The sequence below is a fragment of the Coffea arabica genome, chromosome 11c, assembly GCF_036785885.1.
Source record: "Coffea arabica cultivar ET-39 chromosome 11c, Coffea Arabica ET-39 HiFi, whole genome shotgun sequence".
Taxonomy (NCBI): domain Eukaryota; kingdom Viridiplantae; phylum Streptophyta; class Magnoliopsida; order Gentianales; family Rubiaceae; genus Coffea; species Coffea arabica.
Window position 1 is genome coordinate 33,210,156 of NC_092330.1, and position 13,930 is coordinate 33,224,085.

Below are 13,930 nucleotides of genomic sequence, written 5' to 3' on the forward strand. Positions count from 1 at the left end.
ATATATATATATATATATATATATATATATATAACAGAAATATATTTAGAGTAGTTTTTAGTAATTTACATGTTATTAGTTAAAAACTTGATCAATTCTATTTTTGTTGTCAGGATTCTATATCACTACTCGCAAAGATAATAGTTAAAAAAAGGCTTTTTCTTAATTCAATGCCGAATAATTTTATTACGGCACACTAACTATGGCAAGTCTAATAGTTGGTCTTTGGCTAATGAAATAGTCAATTAATTAAATAAAAAAAACTCACAATCTTATTTTAATTGTATTTAATGTAGAATTAGTTGAATATTAGTTTCGATTCAATTGGTCTCATTTATACCCCTACTTCAGTTAAAACACAGAATAGTACTAGTAAAAAGCAATACAAAAAAGAAAGTTTTTCTAAACTCCATTAATGCACTTTCACTCATCAACTATCTCCCAAACTATAATATCATTGTGGTTTAAAGAATTGACCTCCCCCGAATTTTATCATTTGCTATAATTATTTTTGCCTTTGATAATACGCCCTCCCGAAACTAAAATCCTTGTTTCGCCTATGCTCCAATAGAAGAAAAGGTTAAATTTTAAAAAAAATAATAAAAATAGACAGATAATTAACTTAAGGTAAAGTTTTCAAAAACAGGAAAAAGAATAAAAACTGATATTTTCTTTTTTCGCAGTTGAACAAAACCAGCAGATTTAGGTAGAAAATTACGAGGAGAAGGAGAGCTTATCTCCTTCAGCTGTGTCCAAATGATAAAACATCCAATTTCACCTGACCAACAACAAAATGGCTTCATTCCAGTAAGTTAGTTCTACATCATTGTATTATCACCATGGTTCGAAGTCTCGGCCGAGACCGAGACGACTCGGCCGAGTCGTCACCGTCTCGTCCCCTACCGATACGATACCGTGACGAAACGATACCGAAATACTTGACTCGCCGAGAAATCGGCCGAGTCGTCACCGCGACGGATTGACTCGGCCGAGTCACACCGAGTCACTCCGAGTTATCCCGAGTCAAGACGAGAAATTAGCCGAGTCACACCGCGACGGATTGACTTGGTCATTTCTTTTGTTATTTTTTAATTATTTTTATTTAGCATACTTTTTTATATTATTAACAATTTTTAGAATATTAAATACTTTAAAATTGGCGTCTCACCGAGACCGCGACCGATATTTCGAGACCGATGTGGAACGTTCCAAGCCGCGACCGCGACCGCGACCGTGACTTTGAACCATGATTATCACAAAAATCATTAAGCCCCGAATATGATTCATGAAACCATCTACGCTGCAACTTCAATTCCCATGGACTAATTTCCTAGGAACTGATGCTCGATCAAGCTGCCAACAGCCAGCTAAAGAGCCTCCATTCTTTGAGGTGAGCTGAAAAGCAGGAATTTGATGAGAAAATCCGGCTAACTCGTTCTTCTGTCCATTGTTTCAAATCAATACCTGATCTCTGCCCTCTGGGAGATCTAAAAAGTGATTTGCTGTAAGAGCCTCCTAATGCCTCCCATGACACGGATTCATTATCATTCTGATGATGCGTGTAATGTTGCTAAAAAGGATAAATGGTGAGCCTTTTTTGAGGTATCACATATTTATTTAATAGTTACATAATTAGTTTTTAGAAAATAACAATATATTATTTTTAAGAGATAGAAAAAGATATGTTGTTCAAACTCAAAAATTAATAATATTATTTTTTAGAAAATAAAAAATCCAAAAGGTAAAAAATTTAATGAAAGTTAATAATTTATTTTTTAAAAATAACAAAATTATTTTTAAAAAATTACTTAATTTATTTATGGGATATGAGTTGTGCATTATTAAAAAAAATGTTTGGTTTGATTGTAGACACATGCTATTATAGCGTATGGAATGTAATCCATTGTGAGTAAGAATATAATAAAAGAGGAGATAGTGAAATGCTGATGTGGCATGTGGATTACACTCTACACTGTGGATGCCCTAAGGCTTCAGAGGTACCAAAGGTGAAACCTTAGTGTGACCATCAGTGCAGTCTATGATTTCTACCACATGACATTCACAATTTTGCAGCTCAGATAATGAAGATTCAGCATCCCATTTTCCGTACAGAGCCCAAACCTCTCCCACCTTGGGAAAAATTTCAACCCTGCTCTTACCATTGACGTCTGCCTTCAACAAAAGTGAAAAGGAACAGGTTTCCAAGGGTTGAAGTTTTACACTTTTCACTACAAATGCTCCACAAGCTGGCTGTGTGGCATTTTTAGGCACCAAGGAAGATTCAAGTGGTGCAACGTACAACGTGAAAGGGGAACGTCCAATTTTCTTAATCTGACCATGCATTTTAGGCAATTTATGCTCTGGCGAGTGGAGTGCCCATATCTGACCCTGTTTAAACTTCCCCTCAGATCTTTCCTCCTTGAAGTCATGAAAATCTTCTGAAACTTTGCCACTCGGAGACAGATTGATGGATGCTATTGCTTTTGCAAGGACTTAATTCCTGCATTTGTACATCTAATTGCTTGTCAGATTTAGAAACACTTTCATGACTGATGTCTTTTTTCTTTGTAGTTCAAACTTTTCTTGAAATCTTTCTATGTTAGAAGCAACTTGTCTATTATGGAGCTCACAACAATGATTTCATCTATATGCATATTGTATTAAGTTTAACGGTTCAAAAATTTCTCAAATTGCTGCAAATTGTGCTATAATAAGTCTCGTGATATAAGCTCAGAGTTCTCCGCTAAAAGGGTTGCACAAGGTCGTTTGGAAGAAGAATTTTATGGACCGAATTTTCCAACTTATGTTTTCTATTAGTTAATGTCATTAGCTTAATCCATATTATGTGGGCTAGATTTTAAGTGGGCTTGTGTTAGTAGCTAGATAAATGGTCCAGCCCTAATGCTTGGATCCGTGAGTTTAAGTTAGGTTATGGGTCGGCTTTCAAGATCCTTTAGTTGTGTCTTTTGGTTAGTCTGGTTACTTTGGTTATTGTTGTGTCAAGACTCATTAAAGTATCGCTACTTTCTTTGTCGGAGGGAAACTATGACATTTTACAGAAATTTCTCTCTAGACTCTACGAGCTTTTCTTGAACACCCTAATGTAGCACCTTCTAACGTTCCTAGGGTTCGCTAATTCATAGGATTGTACGTCGAGATTGTATTAAAATTCCAATCACGGGGATTAGAGAGGTCTGAGTAGGAAAATTCCTTCAATTCCAAGCTTGTGATTATCAGCATTAATCCGGGGTTCGTTGTCGCGAATCTCATCATCAATGGGATTCGTATCATCTTGCATCTATCATTTTATAATTATTAAAAAGAGGAAATAAGGAACTTCTTAATTATAGTATCCTCTTGCATGTATTTGGATTCCAGTTGTCCCAAAATTCATTTATAGCTAATACCGTGTGGTAAACATCAAAAAGTTCATTACCCATTTCATTAAGGATGTGGCCTCTACAACTTTAATAATCACTATCCCTTTCTGCTTCTCTTTAGTTTCTTTAAGATTTTTTTTCGTCTCCTTATGTGCTAAATTTTGGTATTGTCAAGACGTGTTGGTATATTAAATCAATGCTCAAAATTAGAAATTTTTATATTATTATTTAGTAGTATTTTAGTCAAGTTAGGGTTTTAATAATTTTACTTAATTCAAGTTATGGTAGTTTTATTGTTTAGAAATTAATATCTTATTAGGAAATTTCTTATGGTTGTAAGATTTGTTTATCAAGTCATCTAGTCTATAAATAGGAAGTCATATTATTGTATTAGTTGAGAAAAGTAAAGGATTAAGAGTATTGTTCTGATAATGTGATTAATAGATTATTATTGGTATTATTTCTTTTCTCCCACACATATTATTATATGTGTAATTACTTCCCCATATACATTGATTTCACGAAATTTATCTTCTGTGGCTTTTCGGTAGAAATTTTTGAGTTCGACAACATGTACAACCTTAACCCTTTTTGTCAATGTATGAAGTTTCCTCCATCTCCATACTCAAGATGTTGGTTGCCAACTCTTTCAAAAAAACTAGCCATGTTCAAGTTCTTCAAATGTAGTTTTAAGATTGCTGGAAGATAGAATAAAGGGAAATTTTTTAATATGTGTGCAAGTAGAAGAAAATTACAACCGAGTCATGTATTATATATACTTTTTTTAAGGCTATATTTATCACTTAACTAATGCAATATAAGGACAAATATCCTTGAGGATAAAATAGAGTGGTAATGCTTAAAAGAACTTGCACCTGTTTCTTAAACCTTAGAACAAAAAATCAGTGCACTTTTACAATATCAACTACGGATAATTTTAGAAACCTCAACGCACTGCACTCTCTTAAGGTTTCTAAAATATCAGACACCTCCCCTAAAATTAAGTAGGTGATAACAAATCTGGTCCAATTCAAAAACGCAAATAATATAAAAGTAGTATCAGGAGAGAGAAAACAAAAGGTTCCACGACTGCCCTCTAGTGTTACATTTGTGAGTTAATTATATATGAATAGTACATAGCTATTTGAGCACTAAATAAAGTGGAGGGGGTGTAAGTAGAACTTATAGCAAAGGCAAGATTTCAACAAAAGTTTAGAAAATTGGAAACCAACGACTCTTTTTGCGGCCATTTCTAATGTCTATCTGTAACAGTAATTGCATGAGACTCTATATAACAACAAAATCAAGCAGCAAGAGAGAACAATTTAAGAGTCTGGTATTGGATGAGCTGAAGCAACACGTTTCTATGAATGAAATGAGCAGCTGCAACAATTAGGAACACACACAGATGACTTGTTCAAGCGATAGAGGAGAAAGTTGAAATTCACCAACATCATTTACAATTAGAAACTGATATTGCAACTTAAGCTAAACCTATTGGGGCCCTTTTTGTGATGACATATTAGAAATTAATTTAACTTCCAAATAGTAGTTAATTTAGTTAAGCCTATGTACTGATGCTTTAATTAATTCTGTCAACATAATTACAAAATATGTGATAAGTTGTGAGGGTAATTAAGTCATTTCAGTATGTAAAGTGTAAGATTTGGGCCCCAACAACCTAATAGGGGAGGTGTCCGATATTTCAGAAAGCTCAGGGGAAGGGCAATGAAACTGTCCGAAAACTCAGGGGAGGTTTTTAAAATTACCCCTATAAACTAAGTATAAATTAATAATTTTTGTAGGAAATTAAGACCCATTTGATCTTTATATAGAGATGGAAAACTTTGTTATTGAAGAACTGCGATACTTTTTGGTGGTTAGTAACTTGGGCTGCATTTGGCGCCCATGTTTTCAGGGGTATTTTTATTGTACAAAATTTTTAATAACTTATCTATAATAACCTCTAAAAACACATAAAATTTTTAAAATGCAAAACCAAAACATCTACAAACACACATCTGTTTTGCCTCTTTTATCACCACTCTTCCACCTCAGTCCACCACTACTACCGCCACCTCGTCGTCGCCGTCGTCTCCCTTCTTCTTTCTCTCTCGCTCTCCTTCCTTTATCTCGTTCTCCTCTCTCTTCCCATCTCCCCTCCCATGACCTTTGGTTGCGCGACTAGAGGTTGCATGGGAAGGGGATGGGGTGGGGTGAGGGAGAGGGTGAGGCGGGGGAAAAGGGTGGTGGAGGGGGAAAGGGAGGCGGTAGCGGCTGGCAGTGGTAGGAGGAGTGGTGGTGGCAAGGAGGAAGAAAAAGAGAGGATTGAAAGGGAAAAAAGTCTCTAAATTATCACTTTATCTAACCTGCTAAAGAATCAAGTAATTGCAGACTCGGTCCTTGAATTTCTGAATCGACTAGGATTGGGTCTGTTTTTCATATTTTCCAACCCCTAGATAACATTGTTTGGGAGTTTAATGCATTAAATATCTTTTGAGAATTTTGTTAATAACAAAATTAAAATATTATATACAGTCACCATAAGTAATGTGTATCATCCCTCTTTCCAGGCATGGAGTAGATAAATTAAATCAAAAAATAAACTTTTCTTTAAGAATGAAATCTTTTTTCAACTATTCATCCTTTGGAAGCATGTCTAGACACACATGTTAAATTAATATAAACAAATTGATAGTTAAGAGACAAACAACGATAAGAATTAATTCCACATATGAAATTTTAGTCACTAAGTTAACCAGAAGATGAAACAAACTGAATTATAACACCATAAGGCCCTTAATAGATGCAATTGTCATCCCCATGTAAGAATTGTCACAAAACCTTGATATTCAATTAGTTGAATTATCATGTGGCTATTGATAAGCATTTTGATTAAGATAACAACACGTGAATTCCATTTTGTTTTGTTTTGTTTTTCTAATAAAGTCTCTTCTAAATTTTCTTAGTGAGAGTTTTCTACTTCTCCTAGGGATTCGTAGTGAGAATTTTCTATTCTTCTAAGGATTTTTATGGAGATTTTTGTGTTTTTTTTTTCTTTTTTTGTTGTTAGATTTGAATTTATTTCAGATTTGATTGTCAAATTTGAAATTTTGTTGGATCTTAAATCTATTTTGACATATTTCATCATCATTATTGGATCTTAAAATTGTTGATTAGTGGATCTAGCAATTGCAATATGACAAATGGGAGCAGCAACAATTTATCTATTAGAAAACAATTTTGAAATTTTTTGTACTTTTTAGATCTGCTCGTAATTTTTTGAATCTATTGTATCTGTTAAATTGTACATATGTGATTTATAGTGCATGTTTAACTTGCCTTGATGTAGATCAACTTGTGCTAGACAATTTCTAACAATTTATTAATAAAATTTGACATTACCAAAAAAAATATCAATACATAAATAAAATTAAAAAAAATAAAAGTTCAAGGATAATTTTTTCCCCTTCTCTTTCATAGCAAGGGGCATATCATGGTTTTGGATCAGTCCCAAAACTAGCCACTTAATTTTTCAATGTAGAAGTTAAGATCTCTTTTATCATTTCACCGTTAAGCTGTGCAACCGAGTCATTGATGTCTTGCTAATTTTTCAATCATATGAAATTACAAGAAGAAATTTCTTCAAACTAAATACAGCAGATCAAACTATACCTGGTAATTGAGCGGATTGGACGTTTTTTTGGGTTAATTGATATTGAATTTTCACTTAAATGAATTATACCCAACCTGCCTAACTTTAGATTAGGTTGATTTTAGATTAGGTTATATTGGGTCATCTCAAACCCATGACCCAACATCCTTATACTATATAAGAATAAGTTGTGATCAAAGAGAATTTGAATTTTAACCGCATGGATAGGAGCTTTTTGGGAATGTGGAATGTTGTGTTATTTTTTTAAGGGTTATTATCACTTTACCCCCTTAACGTTTGGTGCTACTATCAATTTCGTCCTTAACATTATCTTTTAATCACTTTACCCCCAAAACTAACGGTCAAACTTAACGGAGTTTGTTAATTAAAGTGAAAAGACATATTTAACCCTTAAAATTATTATCACTTTACCTCCATAAAATATAGTCTCATTATCAATTTACCCCCTATAGTTATTTTTTAGACAATTTGTCCTACCATTAAACCAACTTAGCAGGTTAAAAAACTTTAGAAGAAAATACACTCCTCTTTGCATAATAAAAATAATAAAAAATTTAGAGTGACTCTTCTCCTTTTTAGTATCAAGAAAAAAGTCAAAATATTAATTTTTTTCTTCTTGGCAATCTTATTAATATTGAAAAAAATAGAAAGATGGACAGGGGTAGGGGGAGGGGGAGGGGGAGAGGGAGAGAGAGAGAGCTCAATTCTTTTTTTAAAAATTACAAATAAGAAAGAATTAAATACTTTTATTATTTTAAAATTATTTCACTTTTTTGTTTACCACCAAATTCCAATCCTAATCTCGACAACTTTAAAATAATATGATAATATTAGACTTTTCTTTTTTTTTTTGCAAAATTTAATTTTTGTCTCCTTCTTTCCTATCTCTTTTCTTTTCCTAGTATTAATAAATGTGAAAAAAAAAGAAATTTGAGAAAATTCTTTTATTTTTATGTTTTTCGATCTCTTAAAGTGAAAAAAGGAAGAATAATCATTCCAACTTGTTTTTTTAATTATATATAAAAAAGGATAAATATATTTAAAATTTTTTGACCATACTAGTTAGATTAACAACGAGATCAAATGCTTAGAAAATAATGTTAGGAACTAAACTGATTGTATTACTATAATCTAAACGAATAAAGTGATAATAACAATGTAGCAATGCTATAAAATAAAAGGGTATTTTTGTCCAAAATTTCTTAATATGTTGAGTTGAATTACTCATGGAGGTAAAGTGGTTAAAAGATAACGTTAGGGGGTAAACTAATAGTAGTGATATAGTTTAAGGGGATAAAATGATAATAACCCTTTTTTTAAAGTTTTCGGTACAACTGAGGGCGACATGTGTTTAGATATATTTATCGAAATGCCCTATTTTGGAGATATTTAGGTATTTATTATTTGGGAATCCAAAATTTGAGTACTTTGGGTTTGGGATACAGATAACTGAGATAAGCATTAAACATATAAATTATTTGAATTTGATATCATCAATTCTGTTGGGCCTACTTTAGGTTGACTTCTAACGTAGCCCAAGTCCAAGCCATTCTTAATTGTGCACTTAACATTAAGCCCTATCAATCATTTATTTCTGACATCACAGAACAAATAGTGTGGTTCAAAACGAAATGTTTTCACATCTGTGATATATGTGAGGAACGGTTGGTACAGTTCTCCCTTTTGAAAATCACCTGCGCGTGCAAAACTGAGATCCTACCATCTTGAATTGGGCCAAAATTTCCTAATGGGTGAGATCGCATTAATTGCAGTGTCCCAGACGACCTTGGCGGGGTCATGATAATGCAAATGAGAATAATAGAAAATAAAAAAAGTAAATAGAAGATTGGGTATAATGGCAAGAAAATGATAAAAAAAAAAGGGATCTAAAATAAGAAAATGCATGAAAATATCATGAACACAGGTGATGGATGAAACTTGCGCAAAAAGTGCCTAATCGACTAGCGTTGGATTTTTCTCTTCTAAACTACATTGCTAGCGTTGGACTAGCAGGAAAAACAAGAAGTGTCCACAACTAGCGTTTATCTAATTTTGGAGGCACATGACATGCATCTTTGCATTGGATAAGAGCATAGACGAGAATGAGAGAAGGTAAAACAAAATTCCAAAATTTGTTTAAGCAAACAATTGAAACTTTGGTTTGACATAGAATTCACAGCTGTAGAAAGAGGGCTAATCCTCAGATTACGTATTGAGATGCAAAACAAAAAAGAAAAACACTGAATACTCGAAGCTTAAATACACGAAAACACACAACAAAACTACTATTGCTTCTCGAGGCACTCTGGACAACAACAGCAGCAACCACTCTGATAGTCGTAGGCCTACCATATTGAAAGATAACAAAGTACCAAAGTTAACAAATTTTCTCTAGTGAAGTGCCTATTTAAAAAAAAAAAAAAATTAAAGTTCAAGATTTATAACTGTCTAGTCTGAAATACACAAATTGTCAAATCTTTACTCCTGGCAGTGGTGGAGGAGGTAGAAAACTAATCTAGTATGGAACTGTTCTAAAGCATATAAAACTACTGATGGAAAATTAGATCAATGAGCAATATAAGCAATCTAAATTGCTCGACATAGAATATTTACTGCATTCAAATGCTAATGGTAAAATAATTATTCCACATGCTATTATCTTTATAATCAGGTGTAAATAAAAAAATTCAATAAAATTCATAATATGGAATTTAATGAAACATAGGAAAACAAAATGTAAATATGAATAATAGAAGAGAATTATTAGAATTCAAAATTTTGAGAGAGTTGAACCGATTGCCATTAGAAAGTAAGAACGTAGGTAAAGCAAATAAGGTTTTGTTGGGAAAAAAAATTTCTTTGAAAGCTAGCACTTTGACGTTAGAATCTTGTTGGTAAGCTATTCGGTATCAGGCATCTACTACTTTATACTCCTATCTATTAAAATTGGTATGTTATTCTTTTGTTGATTTAACTTATTAAGATTCTTTGTTTGAAAAAAAAAACTTATTTGAGCTATAATTTTCTTGTATTGGACAAACGCATAAAACAAATCTTTAGAAATATTTAGAAAAAAAATTACATATTACAATAGGTTGCAAATTATGAATGTTAAGTTCTGATTAGTTCTCTACTATCAGCATATAAAAGTAAAAAGAATAAGTTAGATGAGGAATGTCTACAAAAATGTGAATTTTTCAAAGAGCAAATTATCAAAGATAGTATGCTATGGATGTTGTGGCTCCTTAGGGTGTGATATGAAAAACAGAGTATAAGTGCTTTTATAGGAACTTACTCAATGGAAATTCCTCCTCAGGCGAGTAGTCTTTACCCAGATTTTGTCACAGGCACTTTCTATATACTTGAAGTATGCATAGCGCCATGATTTCTTGAAGAGAAGGATTCCCAAAACTCCCAAGAGCCCGACGGCAAAACCCGGTCCTGTACCAGCATAAAACCAAGACCAATCAGACTCACTGTGGCCTTCATCATCATCAATAGGCCCATTTTTGGTAGGCAATTTGTGTTCCCAGCAGTTGTTTGGGAGCGGTTTGCCACAAAGTCCACTGTTTCCTTCATAGATGGATGGATTGGTCAAGGTCTGAAGTTGATTTCCTGATGGTATTGGCCCGGAAAGTTTATTGTGTGACAAATTCAGGAAGTTCAATGAGTACAGATCAGATAAGCTTTTAGGGATTGCACCGAAGAGTGCATTCATTGATAGATCAAGTGTTTCAAGTTGCTTCAAGTTGCCAATCTTATCCGGGATCCTTCCAGTCAAATGATTTTGTGAAAGATTCAAAACTTGCAATTGAACCAGTTCCATTATCCCATCCGGGATCTCGCCAACTAAATTATTTGCTGAGAGGCTTACGGATTTAAGAAGCCGAAGGCTCGATGCGTAATACTCAAATTCTCTTCCTCCCTTAATGTCTTGAAGGCTTTCTTGCCCATAAATGCCGTAACCAATGTCAAATGCTGATACCATGGCACTAATGTTGTTAAAGCAGTCAGGAATAAATCCAGTCAAGTTATTATGTGCTAAGTTCAGCACTTGAAGATGCGAGAGTTGGCAGAGTGTATCAGAAATAGGTCCATGGAAGTTAATTGACTGAAATCTTAGAAACCTTAAATTTGATAACCTTTCCCCAATCCAAGCTGGTATAATATCCTTCAGTCCATTGTCTCCGAGATCAAGAGCTTCCAAATTTCTCAGACGCTGCATTGAGGCAGGGAGCTTCCCAACGAATTTATTTCCATTCAAATGCAAAGCATAAAGTTGCCACAAGTTGCCCAGTGAACTCGGAATTTGACCGGATAGAGTGTTATTTGCCAAGTCTAGGATCCACAGGTCTCGCAAGTTTCCTAGACACAGAGGAACTCTTCCGGACAGAAGATTGTTGGATAGATCCAGAAAAGATAAATTTTCCAACTTGCACAAGTCTTCAGGGATAGTACCTGTGAAACGGTTATCATTCAGAAAGAGAAAACCCAGCATATGTACAACCGAAGTTTGACCATCTTCAAGCTGCGGAATATGTCCAGTAAGAAAATTGTGCGAAAGATCTAAATCTGAAATATCCAGCGGAAATGATTTGAGAGATCCGTCCAATTTGTTGGAGCTTAGAGATATTTCTCGAGAAGCATAACGACTATGCTTCAATTGTTTGAACTCCAAAGGATTTCCTGTCAGGCTGTTGCTGGAGAGATCTAATGACGTAATATTATCACAAAGCACTCGAAACCAGTTGGGTATGGCATCTGAGATGCTCGCGTTCTGCATGTTTAACACCTCAACCTCATTCTGCGTCCGAAGCCAAGCTGGAAACCTGGGTCCCACAATGATGGATCCCATCCCAATTTCTTGGAGTTGAAAAGGAGGAATCCACGAGGAGCTCACATTCAGAGCGAGTGAGTTTCCAGTTAGATCCAGTGACTTTAGCTCTCGGAGTTTCGCAAAATGGTCTTCAGATAGGACCCCAGTTAATGAATTGTTTCTAACGTCAAAATCTTGTAGCTTCGTCAGCTGCCAAAGATTGGTCGGTATGGTGCCATTTAATTTATTAGAGGACAATAATAGATTAGTTAGTTTTGAAAGCTGGCCTATTTTACTTGGTATTGGTCCTTGCAAAATATTCTCACTCAAATCCAAATAAGTAAGACTGCTTGCATTACAAAGTGATTTCAACGTTGAAGCATCAAAACGGTTTGAAGATAGATCAAAATGAACTAGAGAGGTCATTTGGTCAAATAGGCCATGAATTGGATCAGAAAGATTATTATAACCAAGACCAAGATCATGGAGGCCAGTAAGATTATGGAGCCAAGGAGGGACCGTGTAGTTGTTGAAATTATTTTCACCAAGGTCAAGGGAAGCAAGAGATGTGAAATTGACATGTGAAAGATGAGGATGGATGAAAAGATTACAACTATGCAAGTCTAGTGTTGTTAGCGAAGAAAGCATGTTAATTGACTGTAATCCATCTTGAGCGGCTGTAAGGTTCCCCCCGAACAGGACTAGTCCTTGTAGAGAAGCGAGCCCAACAACCCACCCGAGATCCTTAGTGCTCAACCAATTCCATACTGGGGAGGAATAGGAATCCCCAAGATCCAAATACTGTAAATGCGAGAGGTTTCCTAAATGGTGGGGAATTTCACCATGAAATCCTGCACCTGAGAGATTGAGGTATCTCAAGTTTTTCAACAATCCAAGGAATGTGGGAACTTGGAATGTTGAAAAATTATTCACACTCAAATCCAAGTATCGCAAATTGGTCAAATTGAACAAAGATGGAGTTAATCGGCCTCCCAAGCAATTTGTGCAGTGATAATCCTCATCAGAATAGAGTGGCACCGTGTTGCGCAGATCAAGTTTCAAAACACTACCAGTGATTTTATGGCAACCAACTCCTTCCCATGAACAATAACCTTCTCCAATCCAAGACGACAGACGATTTGATTCATCTTTTAACCCATGTTTGAGTTGAAGAAGGGCATGTCGTTCACTTTCAATACAGGTGACATTTGAATGATCATAAGCTTGTTTGCGGCTACCAAACGGGAATTGGCTAGTGAGAGGAACAGAACTGAATAAGAAGAGTAGTAGTAAAGACGAAGAAGTACAAAGAAGATGATGCTCCATTGGATTTCTTTGGTATTATTGGTTTGTTTGATATGGGAAGCTCAAATGGCCAGGTGGCCTTATTTATACACTTACAAAAAGTATCACTTCAATGTTCTGTGTTTGTAGGAAGTAGGATGGAACTATACAAAGGTGACAAAATGACAACGACTTCAAGTCTTCGTGGGAGAAAAAAAAAATTTACAGACGCGGGTGAGGGGAAAGACAACGTTGAAAATCTTGCGTGATTGTGGGAAAAATCATTGGTGACATACAAATGGAAACATTGATTGACTTTTATTTGGATTGTAATTTGATTTGGATACATACTTTACCATAATATCATCAAATTATCATCTAATAATCCAAAAACATTTAGTGTTCGACTTTTTTCTCTCTCTTTTTTTTTTTTGGGTAAGCAATATCCAAATCTTCATGGTTTGTAATCTATAAGACAAGTAACTGAACCATTTTCTTTTACGACAATTACAACCATCCAGACATGAGGGACAGAATTAGGCTCCGTTTGATAACACTGAATCTGAATTCTGAATTCTGAATTCTGAATTCTGAATACTGAAATAATTAATTTGCTGAATTTTAAGCACTGAAAAGAGATATATGAATGTCTGAATCTTAATGCTGAATCTATTTATACTGTTTGATAAATATTAATAACTTAATGCTTAAGAAGCTAAATTGTACAATTTTGCCCTTCTATCTTTTAATCCAAAAAGGAAATAGAACCTATGA

At 34.4% G+C, this 13,930-nt stretch overlaps 1 protein-coding gene across 1 annotated transcript; it reads right to left on the minus strand.

The window, feature by feature from the left end:
* Positions 1 to 9,159: 9,159 nt before the first annotated feature.
* On the minus strand, positions 9,160 to 13,232 carry LOC113715373 (receptor-like protein EIX1). The gene is made up of 2 exons (XM_027239556.2): positions 10,352 to 13,232; positions 9,160 to 9,401 (listed from the first exon to the last, which is right to left on the minus strand). The coding sequence occupies exon 1, from the start codon at positions 13,196 to 13,198 to the stop codon at positions 10,352 to 10,354; it is 2,847 nt and encodes a 948-aa protein (XP_027095357.2). The 5' UTR covers positions 13,199 to 13,232; the 3' UTR covers positions 9,160 to 9,401.
* Positions 13,233 to 13,930: the final 698 nt, after the last annotated feature.

Excerpts from the sequence above, each read along its gene's own strand:
- LOC113715373 (XM_027239556.2), bottom strand. The coding sequence starts at position 13,198 with ATGGAGCATCATCTTCTTTGTACTTCTTCGTCTTTACTACTACTCTTC.